At 38.9% G+C, this 23,683-nt stretch overlaps 2 protein-coding genes across 3 annotated transcripts in view; both read right to left on the bottom strand.

Annotated features, from left to right (window-relative positions):
- Positions 1-7,147: 7,147 nt before the first annotated feature.
- On the bottom strand, positions 7,148-16,331 carry LOC109475225 (rho GTPase-activating protein gacJJ-like). Of its 2 annotated transcripts, XM_019775823.1 has the most exons (5): positions 16,252-16,331; positions 15,310-15,564; positions 11,079-11,273; positions 8,249-8,337; positions 7,148-7,615 (listed from the first exon to the last, which is right to left on the bottom strand). In XM_019775823.1, the coding sequence occupies exons 1-5, from the start codon at positions 16,256-16,258 to the stop codon at positions 7,460-7,462; spliced, it is 702 nt and encodes a 233-aa protein (XP_019631382.1). In that variant the 5' UTR covers positions 16,259-16,331; the 3' UTR covers positions 7,148-7,459. The 2 variants fall into 2 exon arrangements, with proteins under 2 accessions (XP_019631382.1, XP_019631383.1); XM_019775824.1 differs by lacking the exon at positions 8,249-8,337.
- LOC109475150 (putative uncharacterized protein DDB_G0282133) overlaps positions 16,269-23,683 on the bottom strand; it is a 31,420-nt gene continuing 24,005 nt past the window's right edge. Inside the window, exons 5-7 of the mRNA XM_019775685.1 lie at positions 18,118-18,417; positions 16,468-16,548; positions 16,269-16,291 (exon numbers count right to left, since the gene is read on the bottom strand). Coding sequence (XP_019631244.1) covers positions 16,269-16,291; positions 16,468-16,548; positions 18,118-18,417 — 404 coding nt within the window. The remainder of the gene's footprint in view (positions 16,292-16,467; positions 16,549-18,117; positions 18,418-23,683) is intronic.

The following is a 23,683-nucleotide window of genomic DNA, read 5'->3' on the forward strand; positions in this document are numbered from 1 at the left end:
AGATGTATACGCGCAGGCTAAAAGCGAAGTCGTGTCTTCATCTAGTAGAGTGCCGTTTTATCCTGAGATTATGAATAGCATGACAGTTAATATATTTCACAGCATGACAGAAAGAGCTGTTTCATGTTTGTATAGCATTAGTAGTCAGCTTATGTAACTTTTACTTGGGTAGCTGTCACACTATATGAACTGACGTCTTAGTACCTTAAAGGCGATTATTGAAAAAAATGTCGCTGTGACTGCTCTCATAGCAGAGGTTTATCTAGGTTTCACGTTTGTTTTGACGTATTTTTATCTCGCTTTCTTTTCTGCACTGGTATCTAAATTTATTTGCGAGTCGTGTATTGCGTACTATCGAACCAATTCGATACAGTTTTACCAATTTGATACTGTCTTGCAGCCACTAAACGATCTGCTCGGAGATTAGTTTTTTATGGGGTTATTTTAATGCATTAAAGACTCAAGGGAGCAAAAATTGTCTTGATCAATACAATGCCAGCTATAAAATAATTAGAAAACTTTTCTGTCAATATTTCAACATTTTCATGCGAAAGAAAGGCTTTGATAATTTGATTCTTGTCACCGTAGAATATGGAATCAGCTACCTAAAGAGTTTACTTGCGTGTGTATTTCTGATATTTACTATAGGTTCTATTAGTATTACAGACATAATTGAAATCACTAGCACGATTAGCACAGCAATCAGTTCATTTCTGCTCACAGAAAATTCGAACAATAATCTCGTGGTTTTCTTTCTCACTGAAATTCCGTAAAATGTCATACGTAAACGCTGCTGAGCATATTGGATCCATATGGTTCGCTTCCCAAACGGAACAAAGCTCAATGTTGCACAAAAGAGAAAACATGACAAATGTCATGAAGACATCTGCTTGAGGAAGGCTGGTGGAAGATGATTCATGTCTCCAACCAAAAGGGTGGACGCGACCACTAATGGCTATGCCCGAGCGGGAATGGAACCCTCGCCCTCAAGTGAATTTAATCCATACGACGAAGCAACAAGATAACAAATCACTTGTAAAGAGCAACATGTATGATATACAATAGCGAAAGCCATGAAAGATACGACCTTTCAGAGGTAAATGTCACTACTCCTTACTCCTAAATCGAAGAGGTTATATCCATATTACCATTACAGTGGTGACATCCGGCCAGTCTCGATGGGTCATCTTTACCGGTAGAAATGTAGTCACATATGGGTACTTTACATTCACATTAAAGGCATCCGATACAATTTCTGGGCGGCAAAACGGAGAATAATCTGCACAATTATAAAGTAATCTATTAACACATACTGCCCCACATTAGCACATTTGCACTAAATAATATTTCTTACTTTGGGCGTTGTGGCATTTAAAACAGTTCAGTTCATTGCAGGAACAATGCAGAAAGTGCAGAAATAAGCCCCAAGATGAATCCTTTGGTTCAAAACACAAATCAGCCCTGGGTCCTACCAGTACAGTCATCATTTGTCAAAATACATTTAGAAACTAAGATTTCCTTGAACTGGCATTTGTATGTAGATAAGTGACCAGGAGATTGGCTTTGTAAAAACTGGTTTTCAGACCCTAAAAACTGCATCGGGCACCTTAAAACATGTAACAAAACGCTGCGGAGTGATTCCAAGAACCAATTTGCAAGTCACTTCATTACAATACCCAGCAGATTGAAATCGCTTTCCTGGGAATATAGAAGGCCCCAGGTTTTGAGAAGTTGTGACGTTGGACGATTGTAAGGAGGTGATAACAACGGAGGCCAATGCCTTGATTTATACATACCTCCAATATCTTCTCGATAAAGTTTTTATTGCTTTAGACAAGACGCAGGTATATTTATGACTTGGTATACCACGTACTTGCCTGCAGGATCCACATATTGCAAAGACACATCGTCGATGGTGAACAAATATAAAGAGTTTCGTGATAAGATATACATGTATAAACACTGGCTGAGTCAATACTTCCTGATACGGAAGACTTTTGTAAAAATTCTTCAGTTGCTAAGTGAATTATATTTTTTCTCTTTAATAAGGACCCGTTCCACTCTATGAGGGTGGTGCACATCTCCATTTCTGTAGCTCTTGGGCCATACAGTGGTGCAAACATTACAGCAGGCTAGTCCGCTCGTAGTGTTGTGTGTTTGACCATCCCGTACTGTTTCTCATTGATGCAAAGGAGAGAAACCATAATATATGTACCATTTTTTTAAAGTCGTTGGTGTCTGAACTTTCAGATTTCTTACTTTCTTATTCAAGAACAAAATAGACAGTTACATTCACCATAAAACTGCTGTTTTTCAACCGCAAGAGATGAATGGGTTCACGATGCAAGGATAATCTCGATCGAAAACATGCTATTGTGATGAACAACCTTCTTCCAACTATCGATGACATGTTGAGATTGTAGTCCCTACCTAATCTTCAAGATCCCCAAACTGCATACAATTTGCCTTTCACCATGATCTCTATTCATAGTCAGGCTGTGTTGATTTGATTATAGGATGACGTCGTCTTTCGCATAAATTTTCGTCATTTTCGTCATACTGTAATCAAAAATCGTACAAAGCAGCAGATATATGCTGTAACTTGAAAATTACAAAAAATATTGCAAAACGATGCTAATGTCGTAGCATGCCAAAATCAATTTGGCAAAGGTAAAGAAGAAAATATGAAGAAATGAAAATAAATAATCTATTTTTCGCCAAACCATACTCTTTGTGTTTAGTTAGTTCATCAACCTTCATGAGTGGCAGGCGACAAGTATGATTGTCAGCACAGCAAAGGCACTTTGTTGTCAAACTTTAGTATTCGCACGCTCGCATCAGTTTTTGGGTTCCAACAGGACGTCATCTGTATAATCAAATCAACATGGCTTGAATAATGATCTAAGATCATTATGACGAATGGTCTCTGATAGAGGCGATATTCTAATGTCATCAGATCTTTTGATTGATTGTTATATCATAATCTTGAGCAATGAATCATTTTGAATATACCATCGTTATAAATGAATAAATCAACGTATGAACTTTCAACAATCTTACAAGTACAATGTACGGCGGTAAAATAACAATTCTCTCTGAGTGTCTGATGTGATATGGTGTCGACCTTTTTCTTTAAATTTCAAGACAATGCCCGTTATAAGATACAGTGTAACCCAAAAGGGTAGCGACCATAATGCAATTAACGTCGTGTACGGCCCTTCCTTCGTCGCGATTGGGGGATCATTTAGCCAAGTAGAACTTATGCGACCACTCTTGTCAAGAAGGACCAACAGGGAACGGACAAAAATCGAATCCAATCTTCACCTTCCTATTGATGTTCGATAAGGAATTACTCGCGAGAAATTGGGAGATCTTGGGTCAATGAACCTCTACAAAAGACACTGGCGCTAAGGCCTTTGACGGATTCCGCAAGTCCAAACAAGTAGCATGCTAATAGTAGAACTTGAGACGCTTCCAAGAATGTCTTGAAGATCCCACTATGGGTCACGGCTTTTTTGTCCAAGAAAGAGGACCCCAGACGATAGGTCAAAGAGTTATCCACTGGAAGCTGATGCTGGGGTAATTGGATACGTTTGAAACCTGAAATGAAGTTTCAACCATGTCTATTTACGTGTGCTAACACGTACATGGGGTTTGAGCAAAGCACTAAAAGGCTGGCATCTGTAAAGAAGGGCATGACTTTGTTGTAACAGTGAAATACGTCATAAAAGGCAACGTACTTGGCCCTTGTATTTTTCAAAGGCATCGATGCATCCAGTGCGATTTCAGGGCGGCAAAACTGGATTTTCAAAATCAATGTTGTGGTCATCCTTAAGGCGTAAGTTAGTCAACCCTATCCTATAGCATACTGATGTCTGTGGGGCAAAATTCGATGTCAATGATAGAAAAAATGTTGCTTGTTCCCTATCATTGGCTGGTTCTAGATTTCTATGGGTGATACAAAATAAAAAATACGCCTCACGTAGCTTGTTTTGGGCAATTTCAAATGCTTAAATGCTGGCAATGGTGACGCCTTCAAAACTGTTAAATCTATGTTGCCATTGGGAGAGAGTCATTAAATGTGTACCATTTATTTTTTCCGGGATGTAAGTATTGTTCTGGGTGGTGCTAATTTGTGCAAGGTTTGTCTGTTTGGGTTCCAGAATTAGTAGTGTTGTGTAATGGTGTAACATTTATGTAGGTACTAGTGCATTATATGATGCTATTCGAGAGGTATTTCCCGGTAATCATTCTTAGCAAAATCGGTTGTATGGGGTTTTATATCATAAAACCCTCCCCACAGTCCAAATGCATTCACTAAATCCCGAAAACCTCAAGGGAGTTTGAATTCTTCTTTTTTTCAACCGCAACAATGCATAATAGATTATATAATATAGCAAAGTCTCTGTCATATCGGCCATAATAGTACGCATAGTTTATTGCATTTCACCCTTAATAAAATAAAGAACAAGATCACAACGCCGCCAAATCCTCTTGTTCTCTCAGTAGCAATTTTAGCCAAGTCCTAAAGGTCTTTACCAAAAGCCATTCAAATATGCCTATCGAATGTAGACTTACGGCTGACCCTGGATTACCAACTGAAATGAGCTTGTTTTTCCGCTTGAAAGCGACGGCGATTTGTAAGGATAGGTCTGGATTTTTTCGTCAATGGCCAAGTCAGATTCTCATTTATAGAGGTTTACGGCCAGGCATCTCATGGGGCTAATGTATTTCTTTTCATGTAGAACATTCTTACAGCACATTTATAGCGTGGATCAGGTACAGGATGATCTTGTTTCTTTGAAATAAGATTATCATGTTAGTTGAAAATAAAGGCATATATGTATTCCAGAATAATCCAACGGATCGAACACAAGGGCACCTTTCAATGTCACTTCCATAAATGTTCTTTTGTTTTATGAGATCATGAAGTATATACGAAGTGCCTCCACAGTCCATGAAGTAGTAGTATTGGCATTTCGGTTTCATTTACGAGTTTCAATATTGAATGATGGTTTGATTGAGTGATAAACAGATCATTTCTGGGTATTATTCTAGGTCATCGAGCACTGTACGGTATCCGCTCACTCAATACTACTGTTACTCACTGGGATAAATACAGATCTCATCGTGGATTCTACAGAGCAATTTTGTCGTAACAGTGAAATACGTCATACCTTTTTACTTTGCCAGCAGTGTAGCTGGCAGCACTCGTAACGCCTGAACAATGAACGGTACGGATGCTCGTATTTTGCTCGGTCTATAATCAAAAAGCCTCTGGCTAACCAGCTAATAAACTTTATTACTCTTCGCATTCGATGCTTCAAGGAATAAGGTTGCTGCAGAAGTTTGATTGAAAAAAAGCTATCTGGGAAAACATAGAGCTTTAGAATGCAGCAGTACGAAATGCCAGTAATCTGTCTATGTCATTCAGATGAAGTGGGGAGGGGGGTTCAAACGATAGCTAGTTCCGTTACGGTAGATTTATGAGTTGAAGGCAGGGAGTTTACGGCTTAGTGTAATTGGCCCGAAGGCGTGTATGAAGAAAGCTGGGTTGGACCTGGTGGACAAGCTGTGTAGGAACGATATCCGGGAGATGTGTGGGCGAATAGTCCCTTTATTTTGTCACAGAATCGGGGGATTAAATGCAAACATAAGCCTGTCATTCACGTTACTGCTGCCGGTACGTCCAACAAATGATCCGTTTACGGGAAAATGACTCATCAGCGGAGCGTGCAATGATGCATTGATGAAGTAGACGGTAATTCGGCGGTTCCCGGCTTTAGCAGCAAAGTGCGTGCATATCTGGCCGAACCTTACACTCCGTAAGATTAATACGCATCCCAATAATCAGCCAAACGGCGGGAACCGAAGACGACCTTACATTTAGGTAATCAGAAACGACACACTTGGGGAGATAAATTCATTCCACTCGTTAATTGTCGTAACAGTGAAATACGTCAAATAATCCAGCCATATATTTACTTCCAGTGTCACTGTAATTGAGACATTGCGAATGTATTTCCCAAACTGTGGTCACATACTAGGAAGGTCATTTCATGATTGAAAAACGCTCGTCTTCAAGTACGTGACTCGAATGCGCCAGACCAGTTTCATGTCTGCGACTAAAGCAAGATTCACGTATAGGCTTACAGAAGGACCTTAGGGCTCTTTCCTCTAAGAAAGGAGGTTTCTTCTTGTAGCTCAATCGCAGTACATCAAGCTCTGAACCAAGACGCCACGAATTCTGGCCCACGGTGAAGACAGACGCAAAGTCATGGCTTGAGAGTCTTGAGATATGAAATCCTTGAAGATTCTCTTGGACCGTATCCTCTGCTCATGCAGTTAGTCCCATGGCGGCCATTTGCAAAGAGGGTTGTAGACAGTGCAGAAGAACAAAGATCACGAATGCACCTTGATGTCACGCCTGCCTTGATGTCTTGGCTAGCCGGTTCCCCAACGTAAAGAGTTGTTGCATATGGAAAAGACATAAATAACGTGATTACGCAGTCAAGAGGATCAGGCCCTGTAGCTCTGGCTGTGGGTGCTGTACTGCGATAACAAAAGTTGCTGAATTGGTGGTAAGCCATATCGCATGGCCTTTAACCAGAACTAGAACAGTTTTGTATTGCCTGAACACGTCACAAAAGAGCTGTAAAACATCACAGCATACGTTAGACAAAAGAATGAAATGTAACTGCATTTTATTAAATAAGCAGATCAATTCGTATGTCTTCAAAGACATCAATGCAATTGGATGTTAGATGTATTATCATTGTATTGCACTATATGCACAGACACAAAGGTGCAATATAGAATAGCGCAAAAAGGTTCCCTTTCTATACTACCCATTGTGTAAAAGTTTCCACATAAGAGGTCAAGATCAACATGACCAAAGCATAAGCTCCCTTGTCAAAGAAATATTACCTAGAATATTACCTTTTAATCATAGATATAACATAGTGCATTCTTTTCAAGAAGCACAAGCATTGCGACATCGATCTTCAGACGAGTGTCTTAATCTTGAAGAGAAAATGGCACGATCTTGAAACATGTTGATTCTATCAGCAACCTGCACATTTAAACAGCGATTGCAAGAGAAATTATACGAGTATACTATAATAAAGTTAACAACGCTGTAAATTTGAAGACAGATATCACTTTGTAAACTTTTTGTCGTATATGTTGTCGGTAATTTCCGCCGCCATACTAACTGGCAGGTCCAGGACTAGTATTGCTGAGATTCTATCTGGTTTCAGTCAATCCATGAGCTATATTACACTTTAAACCGCAAAGTTATATATAGATGTTTATGGAGTATTGGAGAGTATACCTCTACAGAGATTCGATTGTACCACGAGTAGATCATATGCAGCATCAATATCTGCTGCACATAGTAGCAGCCACCATCAGATACAAATAGTGTTCTATAAATGAAGAAATGTTGCTAGTGTGTCCGTTAAAGGTTCGTTGTAACACGCCCAGAGACAGTCGGTATTGTTTGATGTCCGTCCACTTGCATTTCTGAATCTGAATATTTACGATGTTGGCGGGGACTGCGCTCTTTCGTCTTGTAACATCGTCGTAACGGTAAAGTTCTGTCATCTATTTGCTCCTGGGGATAAAGAAAACATTCGGTGTTACGAAGAAACCTTTGCGTATGCAGGAAATAACTAGCTTTAAGGGGACCAATGGAAATTTAGGCCGACATATTTCGGATGAGAAAATCTGTCTGATGATATTGACATTTGTTGCTATTTCTTAGCACATGTCATCAGTTTTTACTTAAAGCAAACGAGCTACGAGAGGCGTCTATTTATTTCTTGGGTACCAGCCACAAATAGCTAAAGATAGAACACAATCTGTCGTTTTCCATCAGTGACATGGCATTTTTGCCTTACAGATATCAGTATTCTATGAGGTAGGGTAGATTCAACTTCATGCATTAAAAGAATGGCCAGAAAATTTACGTTGAAAATCAAGTTTTGCCGCCCTGAAATTGCATTAGGTGCAAGCGGAAGAAGGATACATGTGGTATCTCAATTTTCCATTATCTATTTAACAAATGCGTCATGCAATTCTCTCTATTGGTGCTGCTGAAAAAATTGTTTGATAAAACGTCCCAGGCTACTCGGTAACAATCGTTTGGTTTGGCAGTAAATTCGATTCAAAAATCCATCCTATAGAGCGTCTTGCCATTTCTGGATCTTTTAAATGATAGGGAATTTGCTTTCTTCTTCCAACATACCTTAGAAGAACACCTGTGTGTTCTAAGTGGAAGTGTTGCATACGAGCATTCACACTCAGGAACTTGTGTGGAACTGCTCCGGCGACGACCTGTTTTGTGTTAAAATAATAATGATAACAACTATTAATTATAATTTTGTAAAACAAATTGTGCAGGGTACAACGTATGCCATCTATTGCCATATATCAAATGCACAAGATACTAGACTACTTTGCAAAATGCCATACAATATTACAATATTAGATGAGTGATGTGCTTTGAAAATCAGTGGTAAAATTTATAACTTCTAGAAATGATTTCACAAATGATTTTAAAGGCACATTCACATCTCATTCTATATAGTCATTGGTCATTTGCTGTCATTATATACGGCCTCCTTTGATCAGTATTGAAAATGGGAAAATACTGTTTCAATGATTTCAAACTTACCTTCCTTACTTTTAGCATAATGTTGTGTCAGAAATTGATGCTGCCATTGGACAGAATAGCCCAAACTAATTCGGAATCAACATTGCCAGGAGAGTGTGCATGATTTATAATCAGGACTCCAAAGCACTATACTGACCTTGGCAATGTTTTATCATTAGCCAATACATATCATCCATAGTGTAGAAGCCATCTGCATAATAAGCAACGTTGATATCATTCTTTGTCATCCGTTATATCGCTGTATTATTGGGTTTGAGTCGGGTGGTGCATCGCCAAATAATGAATATAAATCGCTCGTTCTATACAGATGTTGTAGTTTCGTGATATGGCATTTGGCATTGTTTCAAGCATAGGCATTATAATTACAATATTCTCAGTCAGCAGACACCCTCGTAAACTAAACCTCAAGAGAGCTGCGATTGCTTAATGTAGAAGAAAATACATCATTACTGTACTATAAGTAATGCTGGAAACGTATGCAATAGCATTCACTCGGTTGTTTTTTCAAGGTTGATATTGTAGCGTGTATTTAAAGGTCTCTGTGATATATGTATAAGTGCCAAATGTGAAAGTTTACAAATGCAAATGGCAGATACTACGTCTGTATCAATATATCTCAATATAAATGCATCTGATATGCGTGCACATGAATGCCAAATTGTCCAATTCGTCAAAAAATAAAAATAAATATAAAATAGTACAAATGAAAATTGTACAAATGAAAATGGAAGATACTAGGTCTATATCAACATATCTTAATATAACTGCATATGATATGCGTAATACTATAAAATCGATGTAACTTGTCCAATTCATCCAAAAATAAACATATAGCCCCTGTCTATACCCATTATCGTGCAACACGACTTTGATTAGGGAATCGATTCTCCAAAGTTAATGGAATTATACGTAATTGTCATTTCTAGAAAGGAAGGCTGGAGAAACCTTTTGACGAGTGGTCATGCATGGAGAGAAACAGGAGTTTTACTGTGGAATTACCCTAATGGCGTACTCGTTTCCCATCTGTCGATCGATTATCCTATAATGGATTGTCTCGTAGGGACATTTGCCGCTTTGTTTGGCTGACTTGTTTTTCGCCAGACGTAATCCGAGAGACGTAGTATTCTTTTAATAGCTACTGACCTCAGCCATTTACGCTATCTGTCTACTAGGAATATGTCTCAGATCTTGGTTGCTGTCGGAATGTTAACGTATTGTATTCCAAAAATAGTTTTAGTAGCTACTGACCTCAGCCATTTACGTTATCTGTCTGCTAGGAATTTTCTAACACTTTACATGACTCAGATGTTACTGACTGTGGCGATGTTAACGTATTGTAATCCAAGAGTGGCTAAACTTCCGTTTCAAACGTGATCTGTCTACTAAGAATTTTCTAACGCTTTACATTATTCGGACGTCTGTGACTGTGACGATATTAATATATGTGTCCCAAAAAGTGCAAGACGCAATCCTAGAATGGCAGTTTGCTTTCAATAGCTACTGACCTGCACTTTATAACGTTATATGTGTCTGCTAGAACTTTCTAACGCTTCACATAACTCAGATAGATGTTAGTGGCTTTGGCGATGTCTCTAGAACCTGACGTGTTTTAAAATAGATTAATTCAAGAGACGTAGTATGCTTTTAATGCCTACTGATTCCCACTTTTAACGCTTTGAAGTCGCATGGCATCCGAACGACTTGCGCTAGAACCACCAAACTTGGTGAATTTTCATAAAATATTCCTAGAAACAGTTTCATATCAGTAGATAGGTAGATAATTTTTCGTGTTGCCATGGCAACGAGTTTCCGATAGGCATTCTTTTGCGAAATTTTGTAATTTTCGCTTGAACAATTAACTTTTCAGGCTTTTATATTAAGTTTCACAGTCATGCTTTCTAACGCACGCCAACCTCCAGACTATCAGTCCCCAACGAACTTTCCAACTAGCCCAACCATATGTCCACTCCTAAATATTCAAATGTTTTAAGTTAAAATATTCTGCTGGTGCAGCCGAACAGTAGCCAACCACTCCGAAAAGCAACCGACCTTGCACTCCAGCTATTCCCAACCACGGTGTGGGGGCTGGGTGGTTGGCACTGTTCGGGACGCCATATCCGGCTGTGTGTGACGGGGTTTCACGGGCCACTATGAAAAAGAACGAGCCTCCGCAAAACGGACAGGCGTCTAATCGGGTACTCAGGTAAGAATTATCATTGCGAGGAAATTATTAGCCTACGTTAAACAGAATTTGTTCGACTCTTTTATATTGATTCATTGTAAAAACCATATCTCGGCTTGAATCACGTCAACATTAAAGCAGTTTCCATTACCAGCACCACATATATTTTCCACCGAGTCACCGCAGGATCAATAGAAGATTAACAAACGAATGCCCAACCTCTGCTTAGCGTATCCGGCTTCGTGAGGATCTCGACGCAAGCGGCAGGAAAGGCCCCGACCTTTCCCTGGCAGTACCCGAACCACCATCCGTCATTCCCGGTTTTGAGCACTTCAACGACGTCGTTGACATTCAAATGGAGTAGACCGGGCTCGCTGACCTCGTAAGGCATGATGGCTCTGGCCACGCAGCGGTCTGATTTATGGAAATAACAGAAGATAAAAGCGTCAAACCTTTTGTTAAAGGCGCCCAATGCAACTTCAGGGCAGCAAAACTGGATTTTCATTCAGTCAATATTCTGGTTATTCTTTTATGTAGTAAGTTGTGTCAACCCTTTCCCAACCCAACCCTATCCCTTCTGTTATTTATATATAAATAACAGAAGATAAAAGCGTCAAAACTTTTTTTAAGGCGTCCAATGCAACTTTAGGGCAGCAAAACTGGATTTTCATTCTGTCAACACCCTGGTTATTCTTTTATGTAGTAAGTTGTGTCAACCCTTTCCCAACCCAACCCTATCCCTTCTGTTATTCATATATAAATAACAGAAGATAAAAGCGTCAAAACTTTTTTTAAGGCGCCCGATGCAACTTCGGGGCAGCAAAACTGGATTTTCATTCAGTCAATACCCTGGTTATTCTTTTTAATGTCGTAAGTTGTGTCAACCCTACCCCATAGCAAACTGATATTTCTGAAAACGGTTCTTTGTGTAGGTAGACTGGTTCGAGCTAGTTATGAACGGTGCCCCCCCCCCAAAAAAAAAAATAAAGAGACGCCTCACGTAGCTTGTTTTGTCATACTTTAAACGCTTCAAGTATGTAATCATGACGAAAATGTACAAAGAAATTGCAGTAAATGTCAACGTTGGACAGACTTCCTCATCCAGAATATTTGTGTTTTGCCACCCTGAAATCACATTGGCGTTCACTACAATTTCCAGCAGGACGGCAAAACAACAACAAAATATTCTGGACGAGGAAAAACCTGCTTGATATTGACATATGCTGCCTTTTATTAGCAAATTTTGTCATCGTTTCATACAAGAAGCGTTTGAAATAGTCCCCAAAGCAAAATTCTCGAGGAGTACCTTACTTTTTGGGTACCTCTAATATATAGCTAGAACCTAACTATGAAACAAAACAAGTAACCGTTTCCACCAGCAACCTCACATTTTTGCCTCAAAGATATCTATGTGATAGAGTTGATTCAACTTACTACTACATTAAAAAACCAACCTTGATCTTGACTTTGTATGTCAAGTTTTTCTGCCCTAACATCATTTTGGGTGCCGTTAAAAAGAGTACTACTTCCCTCGATGCTACTTTATGGCCATACAGCTTTCTGGAAACTACAGTAAAGCTGCACCATAAATGCTTTTCCTCTGATGCTCTTAGTCACCCTCCATCCCCGTTGTTTAAGAAAACGAACATAAAATCAAACTTCAGACGGCGAGTCGACTACTCTAGAGCTCACGGTGGCACTAAGGTTAGTCCCACTGGGAACATCAGTAGTGTACGGATGTATATTTCATTGTATTTTTGCTGCAGTTACGGTTGATCTTATTTATTACCCAGACGGGGAGCAGACCTGAATAATAAATCATAGAGTAACGATATTGAACTGAAGAGGGCAAGGTTGGCTGGGGAGTAACTCTGTCATATAAGAAATTTAAAGAAGAAAGGGGAAGAAAGTGAAGTAAGACAAAGAATACCGTTTGAGTGCCCAGTTGCTAATAATAAACGCATGCTTATTCAGAAACGCCGATACACGGCAGTTTAAATATAATTTTAAGCCAACTACCAGCTTGTTTTTCAAGGTTGATCTTCAGGTTTAAAGGTTCTGCCAAAAAGTTTACTTAATGAGTTAGACAAATTGATGCATACATGAGTATGTTAACATTTTGGTCTAATACGCTTTAGGTATCGTTATAAAGATTTACATTGGATATGATCATGCTACTTTCAAAATGTTATCGACATCTACAACTGATATTGTAACTGAAACTTGAAATGCCGAAGACCTTTCAGTTCTATCTTTAGCTTATTCCTCGTTGCATTTACAAGTTATCCCACGCCTATCAATTTCAACAGATGGTTTTTACAGCTATCAGCCAGACTTGGGGTTATAAAAGCTATGAATAGTCTTTGTGACAAGGCCTGTCATAAATCAGTGTGCTGGGTTGTCCTTTCAAATACTGCTACTTATTACTGGCCTTTTAAAAAGACATTGGTTGATGCAACTTTACTACATTGGAAATGACCAGAAAAAGGGTTTTAAAATCCAGGTTTTGCTGCCATGAAATCGCCTCAAGTGAATTTAATGCGTTGAGCTGTCCTTTCAAATTCTGCTCACGCCTTCTTAACAGTAATGTGTCTGAGGGATAGTGACGAAACAATCCATTATGTCCCTGACAACATAATGATGATTTGACATGTACACCGGGATTTATGGATTATCCTTTAGCTGAGATGAATCAATATCAATGGAAACTTGTCTCTGACCTTTTACAAATAAGTCTTACAAACTCAAGCTGATGATATGATGGATTTCAGATTTAGCGAAATATTAGTCGCTTCATTGAAAATATCTAACATCAGAGTTAATCTTCCCCGCTTGAAATGTCTGTCATGATTTCAATCAAATCGCTTCTACTTTACTGAATGTCAAAATGAAGTGGCTATGAATTGATTTTTTGACGTTTTGAGTAACGCCGCGAATCTCTTAAATCCCACAGAATAGCTTATTCCAAAGTCAAAACTAAAGTGTTCTGGAGTCCGCAGGGGGGATGATGTAAATAATAGTGTCGCTAATACGAGACAGGCCTACATTATATCCGGGTGACTCAGATTGAATCACCAAATTGTAGGTAGTAAGATAGTAGTATTCAATACCGGGGCATGTCCCTACTCTTTTTCCAAATGTGTAGTGGGTTCTTTAACGTGCGTGGGGTGTGGTTCCCCATAAACACAGAAATGCTTTTTTCAAACGTCTTACCAGAGGGACGTCCCTAACCAAAGCAATGTACTCATTTTCACCTAAGTGAGTAAGTGAGTGAGTGATTGTGTGCGAGTGTTTGTGATCGATTGCGGGAGGGAGGGGGAGGGGGGAATTCGTATAAAGTGCCTTTCTAAATGGCACAACATGTTGGTGGATTCTAGCCAACATAACCACTATGTCACACGATTATTTCAACGCAGATTAATGGCATTCCTGACAAGGTGCAACAGAATCGTTTCAAACGTGAAGTTCATTCCCCTTTTAATCCTCATGCCACAAAATAAGCCCACCGTGAAAGTAAATGCTTTTATATAGCACTTTGTACCAGCTTTGTAACAGCTTGATGATGTTTTTCATGGCAATTTGGCAGAACTTCAATTGACATCCATAAAACCTTACCTGAAGACATATCCCCATTATGTACGTGCTATAGCCAGTTTATCGGAGTGTTCTCTGCAGTTGTTGAAGCCCCCTATACCCTCATACAAGAAAATAAAACAATCCCGAAAATGAATAGTATACGTTTGCATTGCAATTTAGCAGAATTCCAATTGACATACATACGAACGTACATTTTAAGACATACTCCCATCTTACACTAGTTTTATCGAAGTCTTAAACGTAGGCGAAATCAGAAAGTTACTGCACCACCAGATTGCTTCAACCATGAACTTCAATTACCATGAAAGCACCTTTTCCCTCATGTCGCAAAATAAAGAAAACGTCAATGAAAGTTTTTTATAGCACTTTTCACTAACTTTGTAATAGCTTAAGAATACGTTTACAGGGTAAAGTCGTCTTTACAATCTATTGGAGTCTTAAACACGAAATCACGACATTCTCTTTTACTACAGAATTGTGCCAACAGTTAACTTCAATCACCGCAAAACCTACCTCATGCTGCAAAATAAAAGGAACCCACCATTTGAAAGTTAATACTTTTATAGCACTTTGCACCAGTTCTGTAACTGCTTAAGGATACTTTTGCAGAGCAATTTGGCAGAATTTCAATCGATATACATAAAAACCTTTCCTGAGACATGTATTCCCATCGTGTGTTAGCTTATCGAAGTCTTCTTAGCAGTTGTTGGAAACTCCTTTTCCGTCATACAAAAAATTAAACCAAAAAATAAAACGCTTTTACAGCACTTTGCACCATTTTGTAACTGCTTGAGGGTACGTTTGCAGAACGATTTGGCAGAATTTCAATTGAGACAATTACATAAAGAATTACCTGGCGAAATATCCCCATCGTGTGCCAGTTTATCGAAGTCTTCATCGCAGTTGTTAGGAGCCACTTCCATCTCTGATTCGGGGATCGGCGGAACAACGTTGACGAGCTGGCACTGAGTCCAGGCAGCCCGGTGCTTATCTCTCCTGCACACCGTCAGCGCAACGAGCAGGATTGCCGTGAGCACCAGAACCCCGCCTGCAACGCTGCCGGCTATGATTGCTATCTTGAACAGTCGTCGCACGGGAGATATCACCTCTGCTAGGGAATAACAACGAGTCAATGAGATCTCGTATATACAGGAACTGTTCAAAGGCAGGATACTTTTAGAAGCAGCACCAGAACGTAGATAAGGGAAAATGGATAGAATCTAGTTGAGTAAGATGCAAACGAGATCTAAGAAACAATTGTCTAAGCAATGCCTGCAATTCATGATCTGAGTCGATTTGTTGCCGACTTTTTTGCTGCAGGAGTTGGATTGTTATCAACTAAAAAAAAAAGAGATATTGATGTTTGCCTTGCCCAGTACCAATTTTCCAATGTCCTTTCAGCAAAAGAGAATCTAGTGATAGAGCTGACAGTTAGGGAGGCGGGCAGGAGATGTGACTTGCATTATTATGACTTATGTGGATATTGAGGACAATATGACTCTTCTGAGCATGTCAGCAGAACGTACTGTGCCTGCGCAAAACCATAATTTTCTAAAAATATGTTTTTCACCTTATTCTTCGGACGTTTGCTCAACGCTGCATCAGAATTTTGCATGTTGCTGACCATGTGTTTTTCTACACTACACTTATACAACTATAGACAGGATGTCATCTTTAAATACGTGAACACGACGTTAAACGAGACGATCTGTCAAAGTGCTATGCTCAATATATAGGGTTTTGGCGCAGACGCCGTGCGCTGTGGTGACTTGATACTTGTAGGATTGTTACCCACCTGTCATGGCTGCTGTTTCAACGAATGAAATGAACACAGACTTGAAGTCGGCATCGGCAACGTCATTGGATGCCACGCAAAGGTAATCTTGGCTCTCATTGGTCTTCAACTCAGGAATGGTGACGGAGGCGGAAGCCCTCCTGTTGACCCCGCGGACAAAGGCGATTGGCTCCCCGAGTCCTGCCTTGTACCACGTGACGTTGGGGGTGGGGTTACCTTCGGCTTGACACAGCAGCTCGACGCTTTCTCCGACGAAAGGCACGATGGGATTGGAGATGTTGATGATCTTTGCCGCGTCTGTAATGTTTAACATGACACTTATATGGGAGACAAATAACGACTTTTCATTATCGTGAATGTTCATCTGTATTGGTAATCATGGTAAAATGGTGAACTTAACACAAAGATTACACAGAGATCAAATTTTCAACGACCACTGTAGCCTTCATCGGGATAATGAATGACCAATCACTTCAAAACATGATGTCGCAAGAGTTACGGTTACAGACACGTGACCTTATTGACACGGGAATTATCCATGTTAAGACCATTGACTTTCATTGAACGAAACGATATTCAAGCCTACCTTAAATTATGCATAAATGTTGTACTAAAATAGATCATATGCTTTAAGGTATGCGTAAATATCGTTTCGTTCAATAAAAGTCAACGGTCTTAAGATGGATAATTCTTGCGACAGTTCCTTCTTCTCACAGTGTCCGTCTTGCATCCATCCATCATTGACAAAGATGCTCCAATGGGAGCTTGTGGAGTGCCAACAGTTTCATGTTTTCAAAGCCATCACTCGTTAATGTATCGCAGATCCTCCCCACAAAGACACCCAGTCCCACTCCTTTGGATAGCTCATTAATTTAAGAGGTCGTTTCCCACAGTCTAGTGGCTCGAAGGTCCCATAACCCACGCGCCATGATAAGATGTATTTATGGAAATCCAGCATCACCGATTTATAGGAAATGCGTGCTATGCGACTAATGATACTGCTTTGCATTTCTTTGGTCAAACCCGTAACATGGTATTAATGCTGTAGTTCCTAAACTGTTTTGATACCGCTGTAGCTAATATTATGTATGTTCCTGATCCCACTTGATTCCTAAGTTGGCCCTGAGGCACGTAAAGTTAATCCTGCAAAAGTTAAAGTGCTGTTAGGGGTTTAAAGACGACCTTGAAGTATCCTTAGTCAATGCCTCCAATTTATCTTTGTTTTGTAAAACAAACTAGACAAAGGCCTAAGGTCATCATCATTATGTAATTTTATGTAAGCTAATGATTGGAAGGGGCAACAGAGAGTCCGCGTAGGGCTACGAAGAGCAAAACCAAATGACCCCTTCTTTATTCCTAGCTTATTAGAACCTTACTGTTTACCCATCCATTCATTTATTATCATTACTATAATTATGGCAGCTGATTTTTTACCCTTATTTTATTCTAATAAGTGTGTATATGTGGTAGAAATAATCTTATTTGTGATCCTTTCCCGTATATTCTTTCATCACGGCATTTACTTGTAGCATTACTGAAATATACAATTTGTATACATTTGCATATTTTTTAACACCAAAATCGAATTAAATTTTAAACTTTGTTGTATTTTGTTCAATTAAGTATTTTAAGAAAAACATTAAATCCCCGGTGTATATGTTGGCACACCATGTTTGCACATGTATTTGACCTACTATAAGTCAATACAAATAAACACTGCAAAAAATCCATTATCTAAGCCTACATTTAAGTATGCGTAAATGTTCCGTTTTTTTCTCTCATACGTATGTACCTTTACGCATGCTTTAAGGTGTGTTTAAAGAATTAGTTCACTGAAAGCTGAATCTGAATCTGAGCCGTACTTACACAGCACGTCTAATAGAACGCTGGCCGCCTGAAACCCCGTGAGGTACTCCGCCACACACGAATAATTCCCGCCATCTTTTCTCTCGACGTACGGAATCACTAACGAAGTGTTCCTGATGTTGTCCCCACTTTTTAACGTGACCGACATCCGCAAACTGGTGTCGATGATACTCCCGTCTTTTGTCCAGTATATAGGGCTGACTAAGGCACTTGTGTTCTCCACGGAACAGTGGATGGATAATGTGGTGTGTTCCACAGCTTCTCCTCTTCTCGGCATAGAAAGCCTAACCGTCGGTGGCACTAGGAGAGAAGACAAGCAAGAATACAAGAGATTACATAAAATGCACACCGACACTTTCAAATTGATGTTTCTACGGCATCCTTTCTTATCATGTGGGGTCATGTCACGTAATAGCAGAGTGTTCGGTTCAGAACCAAGTGGTCCCGGGTTCAAACCCTTCCATGCCACCGATCTTGTACCCTTGGGAAGGGCACTTTACACGACTTTCTTCACTCAAGTGGAAATGAGTATCTAGCTTCGATTAATATTCCTGAATCTCAAACTGCACAGGAGAGCAAACGTGCACAATATAGTCGAAACAGTGCCAAATATCTCAATCAAGCTGGTCAGGGATTACGATGGTGGAAGGTAACAGACGTTTTTAGACATTTAAACGGCAGTTTAGTACTCTACACAATGCTACTGTGTTATATGGTTGATATTGAAAAAGAAATGGTCCTCTTGCATTGTGCGTCGTCGAAGTTATATAATATTCAACAGGTTCATTGGCCATATTAATAAAGGCCATTCCACAATATCGTCGTCGAAGTTATATAATATTCAACAGGTTCATTGGCCATATTAATAAAGGCCATTCCACAATATCGATCTATAACCTGACAAATGTTCCTCATACAAAGGCTATATGTGCACAATAAATACAATAATACCGATGTAATCTTTCTACCGATCGCAATATTTCACCACCTTTATGATTCATATGTCCTTGATATCATAAAAATTGTCGCCCTCTCGGCCAAGCAAGAACATAAAACTGCAAACTTTAAAAGCACCATATGACCACATGGTAACATGGAGACAAATAACAGCCATAACTGTTTGACAGTTTGATATTATGGAATTTAACACGTCCGTTCTATTCAAATAGTGTGCTACATTCAGGGACATCAGGTTCTCTCTCTCTTAAGGGGCACCAAATTATCGATTCCTACATTATAGTTGGCCTTTGACAGTGTTCGGATATTGTATTCATCAGGGCCAATATTGCCATCTTTGATCCGTCCATCACATCTATATCGAGCAACTGTCAAATACGATGTAATGCTTTCAGGTAAATTAAAGCTCTTTTGCGTACACGAATCAGCTCTTCTCAATTCAATATCTTATACAATTTTATGGCCCACTCAAACTATAATTGATGCAGTCAACTATACATCTATACTGTTCTTTTTGGTAAAACAAAACGTTTAACGAAAAATAGATCTTAAGGATAGAATATTAGCGTATCTGACCTATGACAACGAACAGATCTTGAAAATTCGTATTGATGAGCATCATACTAGAAATATTTTCCGAACTGTAGAAAAAGATTGAAAGGAAATAAGAAATAGAATACAATTATACATTCAGATATTTTGTGGTAGGTTTCTTGATTTGGATTTTCTTCACATAAGGAAATATTTCTTTCCATAAGAAAACAAGATAAATAAGATTTGTTACTATAGGTATTCCCACATTACGGCTATAGCACTCAACAACACAACCTACGTAGATTACATTTCATCGCATATACAGATCTCATATACATATAAGCCAAGTAATTCACTTCATGTATACCATTACGTGTTCCTTATATTTACTGTCGTTGGTAGAAGTTGAGACCGTAACTTACAAAGGCTGGCGACAGGTAATGCATTTCAAAACCTTCACCTTTCCTTATATAAATCGCAGTTTGGAGCTGCGATGATAATAAAACGACGTTACGAGTTTGAAATATTGGGCCACTTTGTACCCGATAGCAGCCCAGCCACTACATCACACCATGACAGCTAATTGGACCAGGACATCGTGGCATCAATTAGGTGAAATTACGGCAGGTATTCCGGTGATTTTTCACCATATCATTGCCCGCCATTGATGAAGCTTATGGGTCAAATAGCAGCTAATTACGTTTAGAATTATGTGTATGATTACCTTCAAGGGGGAAAATCTCTATTAGATGATTCGATCTGGGACACATATAGGAATATATAGTCGGCGCGAATGAGTGTAAAATGGAACCATTTTTCTCAACGATACGGTCAGCTTTTATTACCTGGCAAGATTACAAAGGCGGCAATTTCGACTCAGCAGATCAAAGTCATGAAGACATATTACGAAGGACATTTTAGAGATTCAATGCCATTTTCACATAACTCTTTAATTCATCTCTCTTTTTTTTAAAGTTAAAGCACCAGCCTTCCATGTGCCAATTATCAGTGACTAGTAGTATTGAGGGCGTATCCTCGGGGCTCTATGATGCAAAGTTGATTGGAATTTTTTCCCTAACCACTCCTGGATTAGGTATAAGCTGACGGGACATGTTTTAGCCTAATCCGTGGACATTGATAAAAGAAGGCAATAAATTCTTGTCACATGCGACCCGTTCATCTTACTCAGAGGGTCTTAGCGTGCCCATGCGTTGGAATCTTACATTGTTCACCGGATAAAGCCACAAACCATTGGTTTATTTCCAAGTTTACTATCTAGGGACGACGAAGTGTGTGCTGTAATCCAGGGAAACCGTCTTTGCATACAAATACGGAGGTTTAACCAGGGAGGACGCCACCGCCTGTAGTGATGTCTAACGGTTCAAACAAGAAGCAGCTGGAGGATTTGAACTGGCGCCTGGCATCAAGTATGATCAATCAATGAATAAATAAAATGAAAGCCTCGTGCATAAACAAGGCAAACTAACAACAGATGGCAGATCCGATAATTTGCTGTCGAAGTTTATTCTAGAATCTGTATCAGTTGTAACAACAAACCAAATGCAACTACATACCAGAGGTTCAAAGGCAGCAACTTTTAAATGAGCATTCTTAATGAAATAACAACCCCAAATCAAGTTAAAATAGCAATACATGGCAGCCATGATAACATGATAATAAAGTGGTGTAGAATTTCCAAATGTTTATAGCCATCATCTGTTAATGAGGACCCTTGGTGAAACAACGTAAGTCCCTATAACAAGTTAAAATAAGAACACAAGGAGGCCAAGATAATATGCTGTTGAGGCAATATGTCAAATAAACAGTTGCAACCGTACGACAGAAACCATTTTCAACTACAGGTGTTCAAAGCAAACGAGTTCCCTGGTGTAACAACAGACTCGAAACAAATCAAAATGAAAATACATGGCAGCCATAAACATAATGCTTATTCTAGCATCTACAACAAAAATAGCAATTGTGGCAACAACTATACCCAACTGCAGGGGCATAACAGTTCTTCAGAGCCAAAAGTAACATTTTCATCCAGATGCTGGATTAACAATCTACAGTCAAATTCTTTCTCTTCATTGGAGCAAGCAACGACGCAAAGATAACTGCATGCTGTATTACCTTCTGCCATTAGGCCATGTTGATTTTATTACATGAATGACATCCTATGACCCCAGAAAGTGATGCGAATAAAAAGACAAGTCTGGCAAAAGTAAAGTTGCCTTCATTATGAAATTTATGTAATCATAAGGGTTGAACAAATGACTAAACGCAAAATTTATCAAATGACTAAAACACACAGAGTATGCTATGGAGAATAATAGACTCTACATTTTCACTTTCTTTACATTTTCTTTGGAATTAGTTTTGGCACTATGTTTTCCAATTTTTTTAATTGCAAATTACTGCATATATTTGCTCACAGCTGCTTTAATTTCTTCAATGGACGAAATTTCATCAGCGCGTGGATGTCAAACATATAATCAACACTGCCTTATTAATGAAAACAAGAGTTAAAATTCATGGTAACGTATCCTTAATGAGAAATCGAGGCCCTCCAGGTATAGACGCAGTCTGTTTTGGTAAATGCTCTCCGGCATCGTCTGCATGTAATGGGAATTGTCAGGGGAACGTAACGTTACGTCTACCAGGCAATGAAGGGAACAAAAGTACAGTCCCCGAGATACCTTCTGCACAACCCATTATGGCAAATAGGATGATTAACAACAACTCACCCGCTCATGCATGCGGAGAAAAAAAACAGAAATCTTAATTAGCAGAAAACAGAACAACTGCATGCACCATCATTGCACTTTTAACGGCTTAATGGGATTTATGACGCCTTTTAGTCAAAATGGTGACGAGGAAGGTAAGGGTCGTTTTCAGCAATGTGGTCTCTTAAAATATAATGTTAAGACGATAGGGCAAAATAATTCTATTGGTTGCTAAATGAGCTCCCTCTGCTGCATATTGATCATTAACTTTGATACCATTTGATGTAGACATTTGAGTAAATGGATGATGACTTCTACGTGATGAACTGCAAAGGGCGACATTAAAACGGTATTGCTATTTTTACTTGTATCTCAATTATGTGACCAGAACTGTGCCATTGATATTCATCATAATTGTCAAGTAATATTGCATAATGCTGCAGCCTGGCGTTTATAGATTTATTTCAAGAATAAAGATCCAACTTGGATTTCTAAGCCCAATTTTTTGCGGATTTTTGTTGACAGCACATATTTATATAGGAGAAACAATTAAAGATGCATTCCTCATATAAGTCATGATTTCTTTAAGAAAATTGGCACATTGAAAAAAGACGCAATTTTTTACTAGTAACTTAAACATTTTAGCTAAAAGATGAGGATTTATAAATCATAAATATTTCCATGTTTATTTATCACAGTTTTGTCACACATGGGTAACAGGACACGCCTCTTTTCAGCTCCTGTACAACATTTAAGAGCATTTATAAACGTAGGATACATACATTATAATATTGATACATAATTATGCAAAATTATGCAAGAAGGCGCAATAGAAAACATGCAACTGCTATAATAAATAATAAATACAACTAAATACTTATATTTTACACATTATACATTATAGATCTAAAATCAAATTTTAAACAGAAGAATGAAGTTAAGCTTGGCCGTGAACACAATATTAACATACTAACAACCTTTTGGTGTAAAATCGTTTTGTCACACTGTAGAATTAGCTACAATTACATTTCCTTAAGCCAGAATGGATTCAAAGCACGCCTGGTAAAACAAGCTAGACGTCTTCTTGACACTAATTTGAAGCTGGGATTTATAGGAGTGGTCACGTCTTGCGTGGTGGAGGGATCAGTACTGAAAGTGAGAGGCCGTGAGAAAATAATCTGGCCATAAGATATTCTGTCTCCTCTCAGCATCTTGTTATCAATCTGCTCTTCTTCACTTTGTTTATTGGGTGTAAAGAAGTAATTATGCATTTAAAGGTTTCCAAAATTACATGTCTTTGTTACAAAGTGCCTTCCCAATATCTTGTGGTCAACCAGGACATTGATTTA

This window comes from Branchiostoma belcheri, unplaced genomic scaffold (genome assembly GCF_001625305.1).
Source record: "Branchiostoma belcheri isolate BF01 breed outbred unplaced genomic scaffold, Haploidv18h27 scaffold33, whole genome shotgun sequence".
NCBI lineage: Eukaryota > Metazoa > Chordata > Leptocardii > Amphioxiformes > Branchiostomatidae > Branchiostoma > Branchiostoma belcheri.

Coding starts and splice junctions, on each gene's coding strand:
- LOC109475225 (XM_019775823.1), bottom strand. Junction 11,274..15,309: donor CGATGGGGATATTTCGCCAG/GTAATTCTTTAT, acceptor TCCATAAATCAG/ACCGCTGCGTGGCCAGAGCC. Junction 8,338..11,078: donor GCCGGATACGCTAAGCAGAG/GTTGGGCATTCG, acceptor AACACAAAACAG/GTCGTCGCCGGAGCAGTTCC.